Here is a 23,632-nt window from a genome sequence, read left to right on the forward strand (position 1 = left end):
GCCGACGAGACAAATCTGAGCTCAGTTTGACATATTGTTGACGTCTCTTCTCAAACTCTCATGACAAACACGTTTGCGAGACTCTTTTTCTCAGGAGAAATATCTGAGACACACATGAGACTTAAGCAACAGTTTCCATTTGCTCTCCATTAAATCTCATTGATGTCTCCGAGAAATGATTGAGATATTAGATCTGTGATTTTTCCTTCTTGTGGGAGGTCAAGACCTCTGAAGTGGAACCGGCCAGTGTAATGAGTTTAATCTCTGATAAAAATTGGAAGTGTACTTTTATTGTTTGTGTCCTGTATTCATGGAAAGAGCGTTTTCCTGTGGCAGTGTTGGATTTCCGTAAACCGCACCCATGAAATGAGTGAAATTACTGATGCAACACTCCTGTTTCAAATCCAAAACAAACCTCTTGACTTTCAGCATTGAGCGTCTGAGAAACCCAGAGAACCGGAAGTCGTCTGTGATGTGTCGTTCCAACAGTTTGACACACAATCTAAAGCGGTTGTTTTGTCACAGGGCTGTTGAGATTGTGCCTGTTGTCTTTGTCAAACTCCGCCTCTTCCTGGAAGCTCCATTATGGAGTAAATATTGGGCAGTCATGCAGATGGTCTGACTCCACTCTCTTATCCAATATGAGATCAGTGCTGCGGCCCACAGGGACGAATAATGCATTTAGAGTTCTCACAGGAATACTGCATGAGAGATGCTGTCTCTCCGAGTTCACTCAGAGAGAGAGAGGAAGAAAACGGCGGACTGTTTATCATCCTCCACTTCGATGTAGTTTTTGGTAGTGTTTGGGCCCTATCGTACACCCGGCGCACGGCGCAGCGCAAGTGTTATTGCTACTTTCAGCCCGACGCAGTTCTCATTTTCTCGCCCTGCGCTGCGTTGTTTAAACAGCAACTGCACTTGAGCTCATTTGTGCGCCCATGGGCGTGCTGGTCTAAAGAAGAGGTGTGTTCAGGCGCATTGTTGGCGCGTTGCTATTTTGAGGAACTGAAATAGACTGCGACATAGACCAACTCAAACCTGCTCTAAAGTCAATGGCGCAATATTTTTTGAGTTATTTAAAGAGCGCATTAGGAATATGCGCCTACAGGCGGGTGCTCAACGCGCGCACATTCCGCTTAGTACACACAGAGGGACGCACAGCAGCACACAATAATGCCAAATATTACAAATAAAGAGATTACAATGTAAAATATTATTATTGTGGACGTAAAGATAAAAATCCGCCTTGTCCTATAGACGGTCCGCTTGCGCGCTTTAACCTCTCGCACGAGCAGACGTGAAGTAGCGAATCCGCCATGGCGTGTGATTGGTTTACTGCACGTTACGCCCCCAAAAAACACCCATTACTCATTAAGAGAATCGGGACAACACGCTTAGACCATGCGCCCGGGCGCGCCGACCGTTTTCCCGTCGTTAAACTAGCAAAAGTGGATTCGGGCACGCACTGAGTGCGCTTTAGACCATGCGCTTAGATCGTGAAAATAGGGCCCTGTGTGTTTTTGTTGTTTTAGTTAAACCACAATTAAACACCTCTGGTTTTTATTTTATTACTAGAACTGCTGGTACTGTAAAGAGAAGATTTTATAAAAATGTACTATATGTGATTTTTGTTGACAAAGTTTTCATGAGGCTTCAGATGAGTTGATTTTATAACACGTTTTTGATGCTTTTTAATCATTTGTTCTCTTTGCCCCGTTCTAACTCCATTTCATTTTATTTAACCCTTCTGTCGTGTTTTGGTCTGTGTTTTCAGTGTTTACTGAAAATATGATGCACAATTTCAACCTCAAACCTTTATATTTATATTATCAGGTATGTTTATTCACCCGTATCATAGATTTTTCTTTTTACATTTTTTACAAAAAAAGAATAGCACCTTTTCTCATAAATGTAAATAAAGTTGTAGGTAAATGACAAATATTAACCGTGTGCTCTCTGTGTGGCTTGTAAGTTAGATGAAATAAATGTGTAAGATTTTGATATTAATTTGAATGGAATCAAATTTCTAAGTCCAAGACAACTGTGAACATTGGCTGAGTAACACAAAACATGAACACCATACAAGGGTTAAATTCTAACATCTGCTTTTGTGACATATAAGACAAAAATGCACAACGTTTAGAATGATATAAAGTTGAGTAAATGATGAGAAAGGTGTCATTTTTGTGTGTACTATTCTTCATTTGGATGAAGTGTATAAAAGTGACCCGATAAATGTTTTTCTGTAACAGTGAATGGTTTCCAAACAAACCGAGACTCATGAGGAACATCAGTCCTGCTTTGATGTGTGATGTTTCGTCTCTGTTTCTCATCTACAGGAAGTACTGGCTTAGTAAAGTGGGCAGTCCGAGTTCTCGAATCGACCGTGCGCAGTTCTCCAACGAGCGGGACATCTCCAAACTGGAGATTCATGGCTTTGGCACGCGCTACTGAAACCCACCCAGTTCATTCAGACTGTTTGAGTCTGGACAGACAAACAACAAAGACGTTTAACAGATCACTTTAAATTAAACTAAACCGTAATTTGTCCTTTATATTTATTAACATATTTTTCAAAGGACTGAATGTTTACTCCAAACAAAATATGAAAGAGTTGCCAATATCTCTCTTATTGAAGCCATCAAAATATAATATAATATACAAACATTGTGATTTATACATCCATAAATGTGTCTACACCAAAACAACTATTTAATAAAACTCAAGCAATGCACAAAAGCATTGAAACGACTGTTTTATTGCTAAACACACACATTGAGATGCTGCTCTGATACATCAGTGATCATTAGATATCATGTGATGCTGTAACATTATCCCCTTCAGAAGATGTTCACTTAGCATATAATCGACCAATCCCAGGCCTCCGCTGCACTCATCAATCATGGTTCTGTTTCCATGGCGAACCTGCCCGCCCTCACAGAGGTTTCTTAAGGTGGCGTCTGTATCATCTCTCGGTTTTGTCCTGTGTCTGTCACAAATGTATTTTCATTTAATCATCATCATCCTAAAATAATTTAGTCACAACTTCACCTAAATGTTCTCTCAGACTCACCTTGTAGCCCCAGAGACACAAATACAGTCTCGTCTGGGTCTCCTTTTTCCCAGCATGCTTCACTCCAGTAAATCTGCATGTGCTCCGTTAGTGAGGCAGGAATCCTCTTAACTGACAGTCGCGAGATTATATCAGAGGCTCAGTGTGTGTGCGTGTGTGTGTGCGTGCGTGTGTGTGAATAGATGTTCCAGCCTGACCCAGGATCAGTGCTGTACGACCAAATGCTGACCAGAGTGATTAAAGTTGATCTGGAATCAGTATGAAATGACAATATCAGCGCTGTAAAGAGTCCAGATCCGGGCCTCTGATGGAATGTTCCGGACTCTTTGTTTGGGATCTCTCTGTGCATTGTGTCGTAAGGGCTCTTGGACACGACAAGAACATTTTCTCATCGGTTTACTGAGACTGGAGTGAATACAGACACCCCAGAATGTGTTTGGACACTGAAGTCAGATTTTAAAACTCTAAATGTCAAGGTATCAGACGAATATCTAGAGAATATTTTAGAGAAAGATAACACAAGCACACGTCAAGCAAGACATTTCACCCAAAACTGAACTGTAGATATACGGTTTAAAGGGCTGGTGCAACGCTGTGTCATGCATTCTGACTTCTTTACAATGTTAAACGTGCTGGCTTCTCATGCTTGACATGGTCAACTTGACAAAAAACAAGTTGGGCGTATCACGTAGTATTTGTGTGCTCGAACCACCCCCCAGGGTTCGCAACTTCGTATAGGTTTCGGAAAGTTTTTTTTAAACACGAAATTCCCTTACGTAACAGCTTTTCTTAGTCCCTTATTGGATAATTCTCCTTGAAACATTTGAGTACACAACTAGTTTACATCTAACAATTTTCATTTGTATTTCAACCATAGGCCCTGCTACAGTTGAAAGGTATACTGATAGCACATTTTTATTTAAAGTTTTATTTTGAAGTACTCTCTGTGAACTACCAGTTTAGTAGCAAGTATACTTGTACTTACTTTCTGAGTGAAGTTAACATCATACTTATAATGCAAACTTATACGACAACTATGTGAAAAAAGTATGCGACCCAATCAAAAAAGTAAACAAGTACAAGTATACTTAGAATACCTCATTATACTTTTAAATACATCTCCATCAAAGATTGAGTAAATATAAACCAAAAACACTTTTCTGTCAGTATACTGTAATGTATGTAGTCTCTAGGTTCAGGAACTTCCATCTTAATGGGCTTATGGGTTAAATTGATTGGATCAGGGTCTGTGTCTTTAAGCATGTCTATCCAGGTCTTTTAATATATTTAAAATGTACCCACAAAACATTTCATCTCACTTCACCTTTTAACATGAGAAAATCCCCTGCAAGCCTGGTAAAAAAATTATTTCATTGGTGTAAATGAATGAATAAATGTGCATAAAGATAAATGAATAAATATTTGAATGCCAATCCTTTGTGTTGTGTTTCTGTTTACAGTACATCTGACAGCTGGACAGAACTATTTTTGTTTATATATATTTTTATATATATACTGTAAATCGCATAACTCCATTACACAAAACGGTTATCCAATTACTAGTTTACTTAATAAATGACAGTTTTGTATTTGTCTGACATGAAATGCTTTTGTCTTTTATTTTGTAAGATTTATAGTAGCAGAGATGGTGTCAGATGTCCTATTGTTACAGTTGCTAGGCAACCTTTAAAAACACCACCATCTCAAACAGCAGAGAAACGCTTTTATTCTTCATTTCATGGAAAAGCAAATGCACCAGCGAGCAGAAATATGTCTCCCTCGAAAAAAGAAGGTTTTGGAGTCCTTCCAGTAAGTAATGTATGACTGTTATTCTGTAGTAAACGTTGTCCTTCTTTCCTGGAAATGACCCACATTTGAACCTTTAAACATTAACTATAACATTCTCTTCTCCAGCTCCAACACCTTCCGGATATTTGATGAAACGTTACCGGAGCGTCTTGATGTAACCGATGTCTATCAGAACCATAAATATCCCGTGAGAGACCCACAGGAGTATGAGGTGTTAAAGAGCCACAACGTCCCACATCCTGTAAACGCCAAATTCATCAGGACAAATGTCAGATTCCTCAATGAGCCCGTCGCTCACATGGAGACAAGACACACTATGGCAGAACAGGTGGAAATATTCTTTATATGATCATATTAATGAAGCATCTCTTCCGTCAGCACCTGACCGATCAGTTCTAACTTCTATCTCTTTTCTACTCTTTCTATAAAAAACAAAAACACACTTAGCTCTGTATACTGTGGTAGGCTTTGTGAGACCAGTTTTATTGCACTTATGCTTTTTGTAGTCCTTATGTTGTTCAAATTGCTTCTATTGTTAACCCCATTTGTAAGTCGCTTTGGATAAAAGCGTCTGCTAAATGACTAAATGTCATGTAAATGTAATTTAATGCATATTCTGAAACAAGAACACCGGGGCAAGTTGTCACAGGGTTTTCATAGTTGTTTTATAGGGTTTTAAACACTTTTTTGTGAATTCTGTCCTCTTAACCAAAACAATCCACACTCTAAAAAGTTACATTTTTGGTGAAACAATTTACACTTTATTTAATACATTTATTTAATAATTTAGTAAATTTGAAAGTTGTGAAATCAATGAAGTAAACTGCTTAAATTGAGTAACTCAAAAGCAAATCGGAGTAACTTGAATATTTCTACTAGAATTCACCAAAAATAAGAAGCGTATATTAAAAATCTAATTTGTTAATTAAATACTTATTTCTTTTAATTAAATCAACTTAAATAATGTATGTACATTTTAGAGGAATTAATTGTTGGATTTTTAATCGATTTTTATATGTCCCCGCTGATAAAAATAACTTTTAAAAGATTTTATGAAGTTCACATAGCTGTTTATTTTTGTGATATTTTTTTGGAGTGCAATTTATATGTCTGATAAGTGAACATAGGCAAACTTTTATATATGTATATACACATTTAGATATAATTATGAATGAACTGTTGGGGGGCGTTAACCATGTTTCATGCATACATATCTTATATAATGTAATTTGCACATTTCTTCTAACCCATTTTAATAAACTTTTTTTCCTCATTTATTTTCAGTTTAACTGGTGGTCAGGCTTAACTAATCAAGATGTTCCCATCAAAGCTCCTTACAGTAAAGCCACAACTCAGAGATGTGATTTCCAGCCTGTTAAAGACGTTCCGGTCATCAGATTACGAGAATCAAACAGACCCACAGCTGTAGGAATTAGTGAGTTCAGTGTGTATTCAGTGTAATATCATTTCGTTTCTTTAGAAATGTGCTTATTTATTTATTTATTGTTGTTGCAGTTCCAACGATAAGTTTCATTGATCAACCAGACAGTCCTCTTCATTCTGGAAGACACATGACCGACCCAACCACGGTACAGTAAGACTTATGTCTCACGTTTTTTGTCCCATTGGGTTTCTTTTTAAACAACACTCTGCAAAAGAATTGTGGGATATGTCGACCTTTGTTTGATCTTTTGCTGGAAAGCTCCATGTGTCCATGTCGACACACCTTATTTACTCTACAGGACCTCAGAGGAAACCCATCAGAACATTCACACACCACATGTGGCTCTTATGCGTTTGTCTTTCTATTGATATTATCATTTCAGTACGCGAGGCGTGTCTGACATGCATTGTGTGCCAGTCTGCCCACTTTCTGAAACGATTCATTTTGAAGACATTTCGAATCGACTATGAGGTTACTATTAAAGTAAAAAGTGGGTGCATGATTGTAATACTTCTGGTGTTTCATGATAGACTGAAAGGTTCCTTAGAAGAGTATTCGTATGTAACTGACATCTAACATCCTCTCACAAGCGCACTGAAATACAAGCAGACGTCACATTTGAGTTTCATTGGGATGTGAAATGACTTCACGCGGTACATTCTCATAACAAGAACGACGGATTGTAGTGTGGAGTATATGTCAGGACAGCACATCTGGTGTTTGTCATAACCTTCAGAGATTTCCGCAGCTCTCTCCTCCCCTCACCGTGACTCCTGACCGACCTCCAGCTGTGAGATCAACTTATTCAGCTGCATGCAAAAAAAAGGTTTACCCACAATAAAAATTAATTACTTGTTTTTCAAACATGTGATTTTCTTTCTGGTGCATGTGGAAACTCAAAGAATGTTTGCCGTACAACGAAAACTTACACTTGTAGTCAGTGTTGGGCAAGTTACTCTGAAAAAGTAATGAATTATTAGTTACTAATTACATATTCAATAGTGTCTTTAGATTACTGTACAAATTACTCTCTCCAAAAAGTATTTAGTTACTTATTACTAATTACTTTCTATATCCTATATCAACAATGATTAGTTAAGTGAATCAAGGATAGACATGAAAGGGCTCTTTTAATTCAGTCAAATAAATAATATAAAACTACATAAAGTAGTACATTAAAGCACGGATTTTAAAGTTAGACTTTGAATTTTGATGTCAATTCCACTATTGCACACACATATGTTACACAAAGTATTTAGTTTAATTACATCAAAAGTAACTGGAATTAAATTACATAAAAATAAGAGTAATCCCTTACTTTACTTTTTCAAGGGAAAAGTAATTAAATTATTGCTTAGTAACTACTAACACCCAACACTTAAATATCTGTATACATGGATATTTTAGAAGACTTGAAGTCTAGTGCTTGTGAATGACTTTAATGATACTTTGACTGTGTTTTTTGTCCTTTATCAAATTCATGTATTTAGGTTCTGGACAGCTACAGCATTCATTCCCTTTCATTGTACTGCGTCCAAACTTTGTGGTAATAATGGAATAACGGTTATAAAAAGTGAATTTACACTATTATTAACTACAGGATCTGCATTTGCATTGTTTTAAATCAAAGATTTTTGTTATAAGAGACAAAACGAAGAAGTTGTGCATCAAAACCACTCCTTTCCTGGAAAAAAATGTGCTGACTAGAATATAAACACTTAGATGGAAAACTATAAGATGCTACTTTATTTCTTGAGTGAATTACTCCTATAAATCTCTCTCTCTCTCAGAGCGTTCGTGTGGGGAGTCAGGGAGGCGGCGGGACCAGGCACATTCCAGAGAGCAGCGGGGCCGCCATCGCCCTCGGCAGGGACGGCAAACCAGCTGAAGTGAGAGAGAACAGATGTGAGAGAGATGAGAGGCCCTGTGTCCAGCAAGACCCCAGAGATAAACGCTCCCACAGACCGCGGGGAATCCGATCCTGAACATGTCCCGAATCTCCATCACTGTTGTTGGAAAAACCAAAACTTCCTCCCCAGTAAAAAGAAACATTTAATCAAAGCTGCAAAAACTCTGCTTGAACACATGAACCCCATTTCACAATAACGTTTATTCTTGATATGTTGATCATTCCATGTGCAGAGGCAGTTTACATCGAAGTCTTAAAGGGAAAATAAAGAATAATAATTTTAAAGGTAAATTATGCTAAAACTGCTGAGATTATTCCAAAACTAACATCACATGGTCATGTTAAACAAACACGTATGGATGCACCTGTGATCCTGAGACAATCACCAGACCCAGACAACAGCAAGCCCATTCCGGTTCTTCATGAAAGTCTTTCTTTATGAATTATGAATGGGGGTTGAAGTCACGTGTATAATGCTGTTTGCTCTTCATTTGATGGGGAAAATACATGCTGATGTAAACACACGGTCAAAGTGCTGTGAGTATCTGGACCAAACACTGCTTTATTCTTATTTAAACTTAAGACTTGGGTCAGGTCTCATTTGTTGAGGTCACGTTTTAAACCTTTGCGTTCAGCTTATTATAAGATCTGCAGTTTGTTGTTTTTAATCTTTATTGACTATCTAATGGATCATGATTTATATTACCAGTGACTTGTAATATTAATAATTGTCATAACTGCATGAGTATATTCTGTGTTGGTGTTACGGGAATGCAGTGGGCTATATTCTGCTACCTTTTAGTTTCAGTGACATATTTACCTTATTAAAAAATTAATATCTCACAGACATAAGGAAAGGCTTTAAGTCTAGTTTATTTATGTAGGAAATTTCATGCAAAATATGGTACTTTACTGTGCTGTTAATGGAAAAAGAAAGATAACAAAATAAAAACAACTCATTTCAAAAATAAAATTACACACATGTACAGCCTATGGAATATACATAACAGGCATATATATAATAGTACATGTGTGTAATTTTATTTTTGAAATGAGTATATATATATATATATATTAGGGCTGTCAAACGATTAATCGTATCAAAATAAAAGTTTGTGTTTACATAATATTTGTCTGTGTACTGTTCATAATAATTTGGTATTTATAAGCACTTTCAGATACATGCATATAGAAAAAGAAAAATATTAAAATTAACAAATATTTATAAATAATTTAAAATATTGGTAAATATAAATAAATACATAATTTGATAAAAAATATATTTCCTAAATATTTATACATGTAAGTGTATGTGTTTATAAATACAAAATTAATATCCACACTAAACAGAAATATATTACATAAACACAAACTTTTATTCTGGATGCGATTAATCGTTTGACAGCCCTAATATATATATATATATATACNATATATATATATATATATATATAATACAACCAAAAAATAAATAAAAGACATTTTAATCAAATAAATTCAATAAATAATTAAATGCAATAAAAAATACAGAGTTTTCAACATTTTATATCTACGTAATTACACAAAATACATAAATCTAATATTAAATTGAAGGAGATGTAGAAATGTAGGGAACTGTAAATAGCAAATCACGTTCCCGGAACTGCAGAAAGTTAAACCGGATGTCAGCGAATGAATCGTTTTTTGAGCCGATTGTTTTTAAAGGACTTAGATCGAACGAGTCGCGCATCGTTTGCAAAAAATTAAGATGCTTTCCCACTAAACACTACATCCTTTTAAATTCGACCAGTGTAACCCTACCGAAAACATATCCATGTAAATCTTACCAAATATGTATGTATCTGACAACAACAACAAAAAGAACGTAACGTTAAATGACGAGTTCTCGAGCAATGTCTCGAACAAATCAGTGAATCGAACCGGTTCGAGCCGGTCCTTCAAAACCAAGCAAACGAATCAAACGAACGAGGCCTCTTCGAACCAAACAACGATTGACAAACTTCTTTCAAACCGCAGGGCGACATTATTTTATCAAAATTAAACCCGGATTTACACCGAACATCACCAACACCCGCATTAACGTAATTTAATCAAAATTATATACGATAAAGTCATATATTTACTAACCAAAATAAACTGAAAGGAAAATTCAGCGTAGGCTCGAATGATTCACTGAATCGAATTGTTTAACCCGATTAAATGAATCAAACGAACTGCAGCGGAAACGCGCTTGAGCTTTGACGGATCTCCTTAATAATAGAACTGTAACTTACTATGCTGAGGGTGGCCCAGCCCTTCACACTCCATAGTAGGTTGAGAAAATCCCCGCCCCGCATCTCAGTGCAGCAGTGACGGGGAGGGAGGCAGTGCGCATCGGTCACTCCCAGCGCAGCGCCTATCGTCTCGTCCAGCTTCTCGCTCATTGCGCGCTGCGGACTCCGAACGCGGTGAAGTTCAACACGCATTCTTTAATCGGTAAGTGCAGAAAAGCCTTTTATTTCACCATCATTGTTTTTACGGGCAGAAAATGAGCCGAAAGAACCCCTTTCGGTCGTATTTGACTTAGATGTAGATCATGTTTTGCCATGAAATACGTGGGCGGCGATGGAGCCCACATGAGGAGTTTGCGTCAATGTAATAATTCACATCGCCAAATCCAGGTGCAATATGCGCGCATCTGGTTTTGGAGGCCTGGAGGTATTTGTTGATCAGTTTGTGGATAAAACCGAATTCAGAAGGATGGAGGTTTGATGTTGTTTACGATCAGCAGTGGGCTTGTGATGTGGATTGTGGAATAACGGTACAGTAGAATATGGATGCAAACAGGCGTGGTCGGACTCGGAGGCTGGAGTTGTGGATTAGCTAAAGCGCAAACGGGCTTTTGCACAGCCAGGTTGTCATAAACAGTTAAGACGGGTTTGATTGTGGTCGGTTTGTGCTGCAGATGTCATATTGTGTTGGTTATAAATAGGCCAATCTTGTATGTAACCGTAAGTGACCTCAATGGATCTTGATATGGTGCCACTGCAGCAGCAGAGAGAAATTAAATCACAGTTCCACGCGTTACATTGTTGCAGGACACAAACGCAGCGGGATTTAATCGGTCTCACAGACTGGCGTTTTTACACTTCAGGCGTCGCGTCGTCTGGACGCGTTTAACGGCGTTTTGTCAATGACAATAAATGAGTTTCGCACATATTCTGCGCGGCGGATAAAGTCTCTATGTAGAGCAAACCAGCCGTGTATTATTACGATAATCCAATAGTTGGTTTTGGAATATGAAGAGTGTTCGTTGTCATGCCGCACCACGAATACGGCCTTTTTTTTTCGTTGATCAAAAATCGGTTTGTCGAGCTGACTTTGCGCACGACTGTTGCAGTTACGCAGCCAGCGTTGAACCGAATTCTGGTGCAGCAAAACATTGGGCCCTTGTGTCATAATCCCACGCATCGAAGATCTGTATGATGTCATAATCCCACGCATCTCATTTCCGTAGATGATCCTACACCTGTACGTCATAATCACACGCACCGTTCTCTGTGATGGAATAATCTGACGCCACAGGTCTGTCTGTATGAGCTGAGGTAGAAAGCATATGGTGGCATGCTTTTTTAACATGGCCCTTTATGATATCATAACACATCATGGCTGTACATGGAATTATTTTTATTTTTATGCTTTGGATATGTGCAATTGTAATAATAGTGCTTAGTTTTGTGATTAAATGTGTCTTCGTTTATGTGATGTATAGGCTATTACCTGAATGGGTTTTGTATGGCAGTAAACATTTACAAATAAGCATTTAGCAGATGATTTGATCTGTTGTGACTTTCTAAAGTGAGATGTACACTGAAGTGATTCATTTGAAAGGTTTGGTTGATAGCACTAATGCTCGGCCCGACTGTAGGCCCAGCCAAGCACTCAGTCCCCATAGTGATCCCGTAACCCCCGACAACATTCACACCGAGAGCATTGTGTGTTCTGACAGCAGGTTATTGCCTTGCTTTAACGGTGGGGGGTGTAGGGGAATCGGAGGTGCTAGAGGAGACCCGTAATTTGCGAATCACCCAAATCTACAGCAGCTCCAGATGGTTTTTAGACTCGGCACCCTGCGGCGGTTGTGCTCAGTGTTTTTCCTCCCGAGCCTCACCTGCCAGATATATTTAAACTACGGAGGGCACATCATAAACTCTGGGTTACTGTCTTTATGATAAGTGTATAGCGCCTGTGATCATGTCAGAGATGGTTCCAGTCCTCAGTACATTGGAGAATGAAGTAGATATGTGATGTGCTTTTCAACTATTTCTCATTGCCAGTCAAAGAGGAACGATCTCCACATTGGTGTGAAATAGCGTCTCACTTGATGCATTTTTCAACACCCGACTGTGTCTTTGTGTTTGGGAGACAAATTTTCCTTAGTGCTCTAATGAATATTTATTCATGACTTTTTAGAAGAAGTATTTGATCAAGATGTGACTTATGATTCAGACAGGGTTATTAGTCAAAGCTTTGCTTCTGTTGGGGCTCTCGGAGGTCTTGGCAGGTTTTCCGAGTCTAGTGGCATTCAAGAGCCTGGCACAGAGCATGCACTCTCTGCATTAGTTTTTCCCTTGATGCATCAGCGTTATGCACACACCCATTCGCTGAACAGAAAGAGACTCGCTGTACAGCTATAGCATGGCAGTATGGACTGAAAGATGCTTTGGGCGACTACAAAACACGAGACGCTTCAAGCTAAACAAGCATGTCATTCATAACCCAACACATATGTTTGTCATACCCAGCGGTGCCGGGAGAAGCGCTATAGTAGGTATTACTGTCAGCTGTTTTTGTCTAGAAAATTCACAATTCAACATTCATGCATTCGTGTTTTGATGTGGATTCTCTTTTCAGCCGGGGTTGCAGTCGGCTTGTTACCGAGTGGATTTGAACTGAATTATTTGTTCAGTCAGTATAATCCTGTTTTTGTGGCGTTTTGAACTTTGATACTCAGTTTTCTCAATAAAAAAGTTCACAAGCGTTCGTTTTATATGCGCCACCTTTGGAGCAGACATATAACAATAATGTCAGGAAAGAGCCGAGACTTTTTTGCTTCAGTGCATTCTGGGTCAAAGTGGCTGTAAACGGTGCAGCAGGTCACATGCTCTCGAAAAAATGTTGGGTTATTTCAACCCAGTGATGAGTCAAAAATGGACAAACCCAACCGTTATGCTGGGTTGTTTCATCCCAAATGCTGGGTGGTTTTAACCCATTGTTGGTTGGAATATAAACGAGTGGATGGGTTAATTTAACCCAACAGTTTGTCTTTTCCATTTTTGACCCATCGTTGGGTTAAAATAACCCAATTCTTTTTAATTGTGTGTTGTGGATGTCTTTGTTGCATTTCTGTGAGTTTAATGGCAGCCAAAAATAGAGCTACAATTTATAACACACTTACGTCAATATTTCCATTATGTGAACCGCTTTTCTGTCCGAAAACGACACACTTACGAGCAGTCGAGCGTGAAGTGACACAATATCTCTGCCTCTCATAAACAAGATACCTGTTGTCATTTCACAGCACAGACTGTCTTACAGTAGGACAGGTGCTTGGGGGTTCCGTGTTTATCATCATACAATCTGCGTGTTAAGAAGGGGAGGAACTGGAGGTCTGAGGGTCCAGCTGTCATGACAGTGAGCAACAGGTGGGGACACATGCTCCCCAGAATGACTGAATGAATGTTTGTGTGGAGTATAAAATACAACCTGATTTGTCGAGTTGATTCAAACTTTAATACCGGAAGTTTAAAACTTAATAAAGCATTACCTGGGACACATGGGACAACCGTCAGGTGGGTAGGGTGTATGTTTTTTCTTTTATTGTTGTTTTAAGGCGTGTCATGCCCGAAGCTCCTCCCCTTAGATAGACCCACATCCTTACTGTTGCTACAGCTGCCGGTTCTCGAGCTGTCTGGAATTGAATTTACGCTCTTGTTTTTGGGTCTGGGAGCGTCCAACGCCACGCAGACGGCAACTGGAAGCCATTATTCTGGCCCGGGCTTTGATGGGAACCGGTTTGAGTCTCTTGAGACCACAAAGGAAATAAATACAATTTTCAGTTCAGTGTTTAAAGTCGACATGCAAGGTCGCCATCAGTCTTCATGTTTAACATCCACACATTGTTATTATTTTCATTTTGTCATCAGGATAGTTTTTAACACGCCCGGTTTGACAAAGGCGTGTCGGAACATTCTGTACGGGCTTAGGTCACGTCTTCGTTTGATTCAATTTCTCTACTTGTCTGCGTTGCTTTGCCGTTAAGAGTTTGCTTCACTTGAATACTTATGATATTTTTATTCATTATGATATTTGAAGAAAAGCGGTTGGATGAAGAAATGTCTGGTGTGTGATGGACGGTGTTTGTGGCCAGGTGATGGCCGGTGGAATCAGAGCAGAGATTGAGTTTGAGGAAATGAGTTGAATCCCGAGGGACGGGGTGAGGTCTCCTCCTCCTCTCTAGTTTCTCATCTTCTCGTTGGTTATGTGATACTTTCGCTCTCTGAAGTGCATTGGCTGAGGTGAATCAAGAGATGATGCGAGGACCGTGAATCATCCACATCTCAAAAGTGGCTTTCAGAAAACATTCATGTGCACTGCCAGCATACTTTTGTAACTTTGGTGAAATGTCTTTATTTACTTCATGTTCTTTTGGATGTCCAGTGTCTTTAAAGGAATAGTTCTCCCCAAAATGATCCTCGTGTGGATAGTGCTTTTATAAGTGTCAGTGTTAGCATTTATACTGCGATCTATTCATTTCAGATCCTAGCCAATTTGAGAAACTTTTGAGATGTTTTGTGAAGCTCTAGATAAGATGCAGGTCTTTTTCAGGTGAAAGCAAAAGATTTTTCGTAAGAATTAAGATTTCCACTGTCAATGTCATGGAAAACTTGAAAATCTTGTGGAATTAAATTTGTAAGTAAATTAATAAATGAGACTTGGGAAAGTCATTACAAAATATGCATTGAAATATATTGAAATGAATTTGCTTCGCTCAAAACTGTTTAATATATGAAATAATATTATAAAGAGTAAAAATTGTCCTCATTTGTAAGAAAATCATTATTTAAAACGCATTTGAAGTAGTTTACAGATGTCAAGGATATAATTTATGGTCATTTCTTCTTTAGATTATCCATCTGAAGCTCATTTTGCTGGTTTGTCCCAGGCAGATTCCAGCTTCATGTTTCAGTTTACTTTCAGGCTTGAATCCAATTATTGATCCATCCTCTGTTGTTCCATGATTCACTCGATCCCCTGACGAACAGCTGTGATGTGGTGTTGACCGTGACCCCGACCTGCACCTTATCCGAATACCAATCCTGATCCTCCAGCTTCTACAGGACGACATGTTCTTAATTTAGAGCGAAGACATTAGCTCGGCCTCTTTCATTATCCATATATCATAGATCTGCTCAGTACTGCAATGTTAATGTGCCAGAAACTAACGTTAGCAGATCAATAATTCGTTGTTGGTGAGGTTTAAATGCGCTTTTAGGCGTGTTTGCACTTGATTCCTGAAGGTACGTAATTTGGGATGTAACGATTCACTGTGAGCCGGTTGAAAATCGATTATAATATGTGACGATTCAAGTGGGTTTAGACGTTATAAAAATCGCAGTACATGTTTTGAACAGCAGGGGCCGCTGTTTTTCTGCTAATTTGGTAAACGTGGATATGCTGATACTTCTTAAAAAAGTAAAAATTGGGAAAAGCACAGACAAAGTCTTAGTTTGTTAATATTAAAGAGACTTTTGTATTCTTCATTTTTTATTTGATTTGGAATTTGTTTTAAAACTGCAATTTAGTTTTGTTATTTGACATAATATATTTTTTTTACAAAGAATTGTGCAGCATTAGAGAAATAATAGAAGGGCAGTTGTTGTTTTCCTCAACTCATTCTTAAAAAAAAAACGTGATTAAATCGCACCGTGAGATCAGAATCGTGAATCGCATCGTGAGCTGAGACTCGTTACATCCTTATATGTAATATTTCTTAAAGAAAAAGTGGTGTTTCTGACCAAAGTCTGTATGATTGTCTGGTGTCTGAGTTGTTGTAATTCTCCAGGGAAAGATGGAGTCCCTCACACTTCCTGTATGTCATCTTTAGTAGATTTGGCTGTCACATCATCTCAGCAGATGTAAGCCATGTGTGATATCTCTTCTTCATCTCTTCTCTTCGTTCTCTCACCGTTGGCTCAATCCCAGCACACATTGCAGCTCCGCCCTGGAGCACTCGAGCTCTTCTGGATGATCTCACACACACACACACGCACACACACACACACACACACACACACACACACACACACACACACGTGTGGAAACACGGTGACATAACCAGCGTCAAGATGAACAGGTGCAGACTTAGAAAAGGCCTATTTCTTGAGTCTTTTGCATTTTTAAAAAGTTGTTCAGTGTATGGAGATGATGAAGACTTGAAACTCATCTGGCCCCATTCTTATCAGCCTGCTCCTCCTTTATGTCATGTTTATTATAGAAAAAACAAAATCGTAGTTTGATGACTTGCATCATAATGAGAATTTAGGGGGAAAATTTGCTTAATTGCAATGAAAATAATGTAAATATCATTTTCTCATAAGAAAGCATTAGGCAGATGATTTTAGTTCAAACTCTCTCTACTCAGTTTATTCTAACATTGACGTTTCAAAGCAGATGTAAAAAAATATAAAACATTGCTTTAAAATAGTTAAAGCTGCGATCCGTAACTTTATCGCCATCTCTCTTTGAAACATAAAATTGCATTTTCACTTACTGCATAGCAGTGCTCTGGCATCCAGCCAGAACACCCTAGCAACACCTTAGCAACCGCATAGCAATGCCCTGGCCCCTTTATAATATCCTAGCAGTTATTCTTCCATGTAACTTCACATCTGTCACAATGAGAGCATTTTAACACAGCTTTGGAAAAGATGAGGTCATTTGAGCGGCCCCGCTCTCTGGCCCCGTTCCATTTGTCTCATGCTTTTCCCATCGTCCCCTCGCATGACGGAAACGGGAAGTGCTCATCCATTCATCCCAGTGTCTCTCATGAGCGTTGTGTTGTTGAAAAGTCTTGTATGTTTGCTGTGTAGTTGGGCGATTTCTCTGTTGCTGTTTTCTAGTGTGATGATGCCAATGCATAAGAGAGAAATCACAAGTCTCTTCAATATTTTGTGACTTTTTGTGTCTTGTTTCATGAAATATTGCAGTGTTTATTATTATTATTATTATTATTGAAAGTGCATATAGGGATTCTGATCTTACGATACGATTCGTTCACGGTTTATTTTTACAAAATGAATTGAGACAAATTAGAAATGAACAACTGCCCTTTTATTATTTCTCAAACGCTGCACATTTCTTTGTAAAATAACATTTATTTTATGTCAAATAACAAAACTAAACTGCAGTTTAAAAACAAATTTCAAACCAATCAAAAATTTAATAATTTTCTTTAAAATAAACAAACTAAGACTTTGTCTGTGCTTTTCTTGGATTTTTTTTACATTTAAGAAATATCAGCATATCCATGTTTTCCAAGTTTGCGGTAAACACAGCGGCCCCTGCTGTTCGAATCAAATAACATCTCAACCGTCTTGAATTGTCATATACTATAATCGGTTTTCAACCGGTGAATCGTTACATCTCTACCGCCCTCTAGTGGCTATCTATCTATCTATCTATCTATCTATCTATCTATCTATCTATCTATCTATCTATCTATCTATCTATCTATCTATCTATCTATCTATCTATCTATCTATCTATCTAATAATCCATTAACTCCTCCCCTTAAACTGTCAGTCAGCTGCCAGTTCCATTTCAAAATGCAACGGCCGTTGTTACACATCCAATCAATTCGCAGTGGAAAACACAAACCACGCCCACTATTTGTTGTAATTCGAAATTCCGTTTCACTCTGAAATGCATCAGAGTACAGAAGTAAAAACGATCGCAACTTCCGGTTCACGGGGTCTTGAAGGTCTGCGGGGATGAAGGAGATGTAAAAGAGAGCGAGCATGTGTAAAAACAGGTTTGACTTGGATATGTTGGCGTACACAGTTGGGAGATGCAGTGAAGGCGTGTGTAGGAGTATAATGACATCCAGATCTACACACGCACACACACTAACCTCCATCACATGGGATGTGATCAATTACGGCCGTCTCACTGCCAGAGCCGGGGTGTGGTGAGACACGCAGAACACACGCAGACATCTAGAGAACTTGAAACTGTACCATTAAATAGAGGCTTGGCATCAAATCACATATTCACATGTTTGTGATGATTTTGCAGGCAATATAAAATGAAAGATGCTGTAAGTGATTGATTTGATAAAATATATGTCTTTACAGGTCCTTTAACTAATAACTGAATATCACTGCTGCTGTTGAATCCTCAATGGAAAGGTGTCTGGTCGTGTAGAAGCGCTTCACTTCAAATCTAAACACTTGCACTTTAATGTCACCCTGTTACTGTAAACGTTTAGACGTTTGATATGTTTTGTCCAGACGTGGAACTCGGGAACTGTTTTAATCTCATAATGTTTTTACTGTCTTTGAAAGCGAGGTTGGAAACACTGGTGTGTGTTAATGAGAGATCCGTGGGCCTGAAAGAAAGCACGATTGTGGTGCTTTTAAAACCTTTAGTTGGTCTTTATGAGGTTTTGCTGGTTTGGCAGAGATCAACTCCAAGATGTGCCGGAGGCTGCAGATGTTCAAACTGGCCAAAGCCGGCTCATACTGTGAATACTGCAGACCATTTTTCATTTAGCTAAGTCTCAACTTGCTCGGAGATGTTTCTCTTAAAATGGATAAATAAAAAGAGAGACTTGTTGAGGTGTAAATGAGTGTAGATCGTAGAGGTCAAATCATCTGGATTTGTGTAAATGTGATGAGAAATGTTTGAGTTGATATTGAGATCTTCACTAATATTGACTTTTGATTGCAGACGAGACGAATCTGAGCTCAGTTTGAGGTTGACATCTCTTCTCAAACAGAGACATTTCTGACAATTCTGACTCTTTTTCTCAGGAGAAATATCTGAGACACACACGAGACTTAAGCGAATGTTTCCATTTGCTCTCCATTTAATCTCATTGATGTCTAGAAGAAATAAGTAGGACGTTAATAATTCAGATGTTTCTCTCTTATAGGATCACACACAGGTTTGTGAACGCTTCACATTGACTTCACTCATGGTTTGGTGAATTCGAGCTGTTGTAGGGCTCTGCTGTTTGTTAAGAGCACGTATCACATTCATCTCCTTGGAATCTGTTTATCAGCGGACCCCCGGCTGCTAACAGGTTTCAGGGGGCTCTGGAATATTCCCGTACTTCAAACCAGCCAATGAGCTTTCAGAACACTGATACAGATGTAAGTGTCTGTCATCTCACCACATTCCAGTGCCAGACCCTAATGAATCAAACACGAAATCCTCATTAAACAGTCAATCTCGTTGACAACAGCGTCATATTCTACCTCAAAATCAAAAGAAAAATTTGAGAATACATTGTGTTCAATGTGTAATGTTATAAGCAGTGTTGGGCAAGTTACTCTGAAAAAGTAATGAATTACTAGTTACTGATTACATATTCAATAGTGTCATTAGATTACTGTACAAATTACTCTCTCCAAAAAGTATTTCATTACTTTCTATATCCTATATCAACCTTGATTAGAATTGATTCAAGGATAGACATGAAACAGCTTATTTAATTCATTCAAATAAATAATAAATAACTACATCAATTATTCTTATTAACTGACCAAAGTATACAAATGTGAGAATTATGCATGAAAACACGGATTTTAAAGTTAGACTCTGAGTTTTGATGTCATTTCCACTATTGTATAAATTACACAGTATTTAATTCAGTTACATCAGAAGTAACTGTAATTAAATTACAGAAAAAAATAAGAGTAATCCCTTACTTTACTTGTTCAAGGGAATAGTAATTAAATTACAATAACTAATTACTTAGTAACTAGTTACACCCAATACTGGTTATAAGCACATTTTCTCCCAAATTCTCATTACTGTAATACAAAATTCTTGATGTATTTATACATCATTTTATATAACAGTAATGTGAGTCTAGAAAAAAACAGTAAAATGAGTAAAAATACAGATGCATTATGGTAAAAAGAATTGTGCTTAATTGTCATGAAAAAATGGTTCTGAAAATAGGCTCATTTTATTTATACTAAAGATAATGAGATATTTTTCCTCATGATTTTGGGGTGAAATTTGATTTGCTCACAAGATTAACCCAGAAACAAGAACTTTGGCTGTTGATGCTCAATTCGAGCTGTTTCAGTTGGATGGGAAATGATGTGACTGTGGTTTAGATCAAAGTCACAATGAACTGGTCTATTCTTTTGAGACATTACGTTCAGCAACTGTGTCTTTGTGAAAGTCGGTGACAGCCTGGCAAACGCTTTCCAGAGTCTCCAGACCTCAGGAAGTGATGTCATAATAGATCTCATTCTCTGGCATGTGTGACATTCTGAGCTAATGACATCTCCAGAGATCTGACCGGAGACACGTGAGCTCTGGGATTGTTTGTCTCTCGTTCATGTTGTCGGCGTCCAATAAAGCAGACGCTACAGAAATCTACAGTAATGAACTTAATCCAAAGATGTAACATATATTTGCATTTTTTTTACTTTGTATTAATGTCAAGGTGAACTTGAGAGGTTGCTTAAGAGACGTAACAGAGTTTTATTTAAAGTCCCCGTGAACCGGAAGTTGCGATCGTTTTTACATTTCCTTATTCGGACAAATTTCTGAGTGAAAAGAAATTTCAAGAGGAAATAGTGGGCGTGGCTTGCGTTTTTCACCGCAAATTGATTGGATGTGTAAAAACAGCTGTTGCATTTTGAAATGAAGCTGGCAGCAGACTGACAGTTGAAGGGGAGGAGTTAACGGATGCTCCGCCCAAGCCGTCATTTAAGATGGATAGTCATTACAGGAAGGAAGTGCATTTTCAGATTTTAACTGAAGATTATGAGGCTACATATATTTTAAAACGAAAATGACCCACATTGATAAGCTATTTACTATAAACGCTGCAATATTTCCTGAAAAATAAGAATTGTCATTTTTTTATTTCACTGGGACTTTAAATGCTTCTGAACATTTCTTTGCAGAGGTATAGCGACAAAAACGGTCCAGTTGTTGACAAACAGTAATGATAAAGAAGTAGTTGAGTTCATATCGAGACTTGATTTTGGCAGATCTGAGGTCAGTTTAAGACATTGCTCCTGATGGAGGAGACATGAGTGGGATTACTCGTTTTATCAGGAGAACGTCTGAAAAGCAGGAGACACAAGTCACGTAAGAATTGAGACGTCAAAGAGATCTCATTTGTCGTTTGCTTTCATATTGGTAAAGTCTGTTGTTGCTCAGCTGGTTTTCATCTGTATTTGTTTAAATGTGGTGTGACCATAAACTGTGATTCAGGGTTACACCTCTTATCTTACGCTCTGGATCATGTACGGGGGGATTTCTGTGTGTTAGATACTCAGCGCTTCACATCTGTTGGTTGTATATCATGCAAGCTGCATGCGTTTGCATTCACGTGTCTGTCGTTCATCTCACGAAGAACTTAACAATATAATAATAATAAGATCATACGATATTTTGGATTTGTGCCTTTGTACACAGAATTCTGGGAACGCTAAGATAATTTGTCGACGTGAAACACAAACAGCTGTGTGACGTGTGTTTGAACCATTAACCTTTCTCATTTATATTAATTATGTTTAATCATATGCACATGTAATCAAATGAGATTATGAGGTCTATGGGAAAAAACATTTGTTGTTTTATTACTAACAAAAGTGTTCGACCTTGTCAGCACAAATACATTTAGAAACGTACCTATTTTTCTCTCCATTTGGCTTTCTGTCCATACTGAGATGATGGTTTGAAAACGCTGTCCAAAGTGCACATTTTGTTTTATTAATTTTTTTTCGAAAACAACAACCTAAAACAACTTTATTACCAAAAAGTTGTTTTAGGTTGTCGTTTTCAAAAAAAATTTGAGATGTCGTTTTGTGTAAATTACACTTGTTATTTTGCACACAATTCGTTAACAATAATAAACACAACATTATAAAGTAAACCCACACTATAAAAAAATGAAATTTTACAGAATTTTCCTGTTATTTTTTCTCAGATTTTCCATGTAAAATGTTAAAAAATGATGTAAAATTACAGAAAAAGACCGCAAATTTACAAGAAAAACGGGGGAAAGTGTCGTTTTACAGGGAAAACCCGTCATTTTACAGTTTATTTTTGTTTTTAATTACTGTTTTTAACTTTTGTAATTACTGTTTTTAACAAGATTTCTTTTTTACAGTTTATTTTTGAAATACGGTCAAAAACTATAAAATTACAGAACAAGACAACACATTTACAAGAAAAATGGGGAAAACTATTTAATATATCCTTGAATCCTATAATCTTACAGGAAAACAAATCTTTTACGGTATATTTCTGTTTTTCCAGTTTACAGAAAATGTTTTTTACAGTGGATGTTTTTTTTTAGGAAGCATGAGCCGTAAACCATGCCAGTCATGGGAACTTTCTAACCCTTGACAGATCGTAGTTCAGACGGCCAGCTTCTGATCTTCAGGGACTCGTCCTTATTTCTCTTTGTCCTGATTGTTTCCTCTCAGTGTTTTTATGAAGCCTGTGTCTCAATAGACTTTTGCAAAGTTGATTTCTGTCATTTCATCAGTCATTATCGTTGAGTTTATCTTCATGGAGCGTGGGAGTCTTTCTAGCTGGTGAACCGATGGCATAATTCCCTGCAAACATCTTTTATTGCAGTTGGCAGAAACGGTCCACATGTGTTTCACATCCCGTTCTTTGACGTCACATGTTTGGCTGATGGATTGTTATTTTGCACATGCAAGATGTTTATTTATGAAGGATCTGCTCTGACATTATGGGGTGTCTAATGAAGTAATGCTCTTATCAGAAGCCTGTAATGTTCTTTATAATGGAATCACGCAGGCATTAGGTTTGGTTCAACATCATCAGATCCAGTGTTGATGTCTTCTCATGTCGTTTGGCGTGTCAGCATACACAAAGACCTCATTTTTATCATGTCTGGAGCTATATCAGTGCTGTGATAGGAATAATAAATGCATTTTTACTTTGGAGCTGCCTATAACAAGAAAATGCACAGATTTAATATCTCAAATATTTCTTAGACATAAATGACATTAAATTGACAGCAAACAGAGATTTTGCGAAGTCCTCTTAGATATTACTTCTTAGAAAGTAGAAGCAGAGGCAAATATCACACAAATGTCCAGGTTTTACAATTGAAACCTGAATAATTAGT

General features: G+C 37.8%; 2 protein-coding genes across 3 annotated transcripts in view; both read left to right on the forward strand.

Moving 5' to 3' along the window:
- The first annotated feature begins 4,596 nt into the window (after positions 1-4,596).
- LOC130570999 (uncharacterized protein C2orf73-like) lies at positions 4,597-9,300 on the forward strand. The gene is made up of 5 exons (XM_057361606.1): positions 4,597-4,882; positions 4,988-5,210; positions 6,167-6,317; positions 6,398-6,471; positions 8,117-9,300. Exons 1-5 carry the CDS (start codon positions 4,812-4,814, stop codon positions 8,309-8,311), a joined length of 714 nt encoding a protein of 237 aa, XP_057217589.1. The 5' UTR covers positions 4,597-4,811; the 3' UTR covers positions 8,312-9,300.
- A 1,275-nt stretch (positions 9,301-10,575) lies between these two features.
- sptbn1 (spectrin, beta, non-erythrocytic 1) overlaps positions 10,576-23,632 on the forward strand; it is a 71,327-nt gene continuing 58,270 nt past the window's right edge. Inside the window, exon 1 of one of the 2 annotated variants that reach the window (XM_057361493.1) lies at positions 10,576-10,710. The gene's annotated coding sequence lies outside the window, so the exon portion shown is untranslated. The remainder of the gene's footprint in view (positions 10,711-23,632) is intronic. The other variant, XM_057361494.1, reaches the window with a different exon arrangement.

This window comes from Triplophysa rosa, linkage group LG20 (assembly GCF_024868665.1).
Source record: "Triplophysa rosa linkage group LG20, Trosa_1v2, whole genome shotgun sequence".
NCBI classification, from domain to species: Eukaryota; Metazoa; Chordata; class Actinopteri; order Cypriniformes; family Nemacheilidae; genus Triplophysa; species Triplophysa rosa.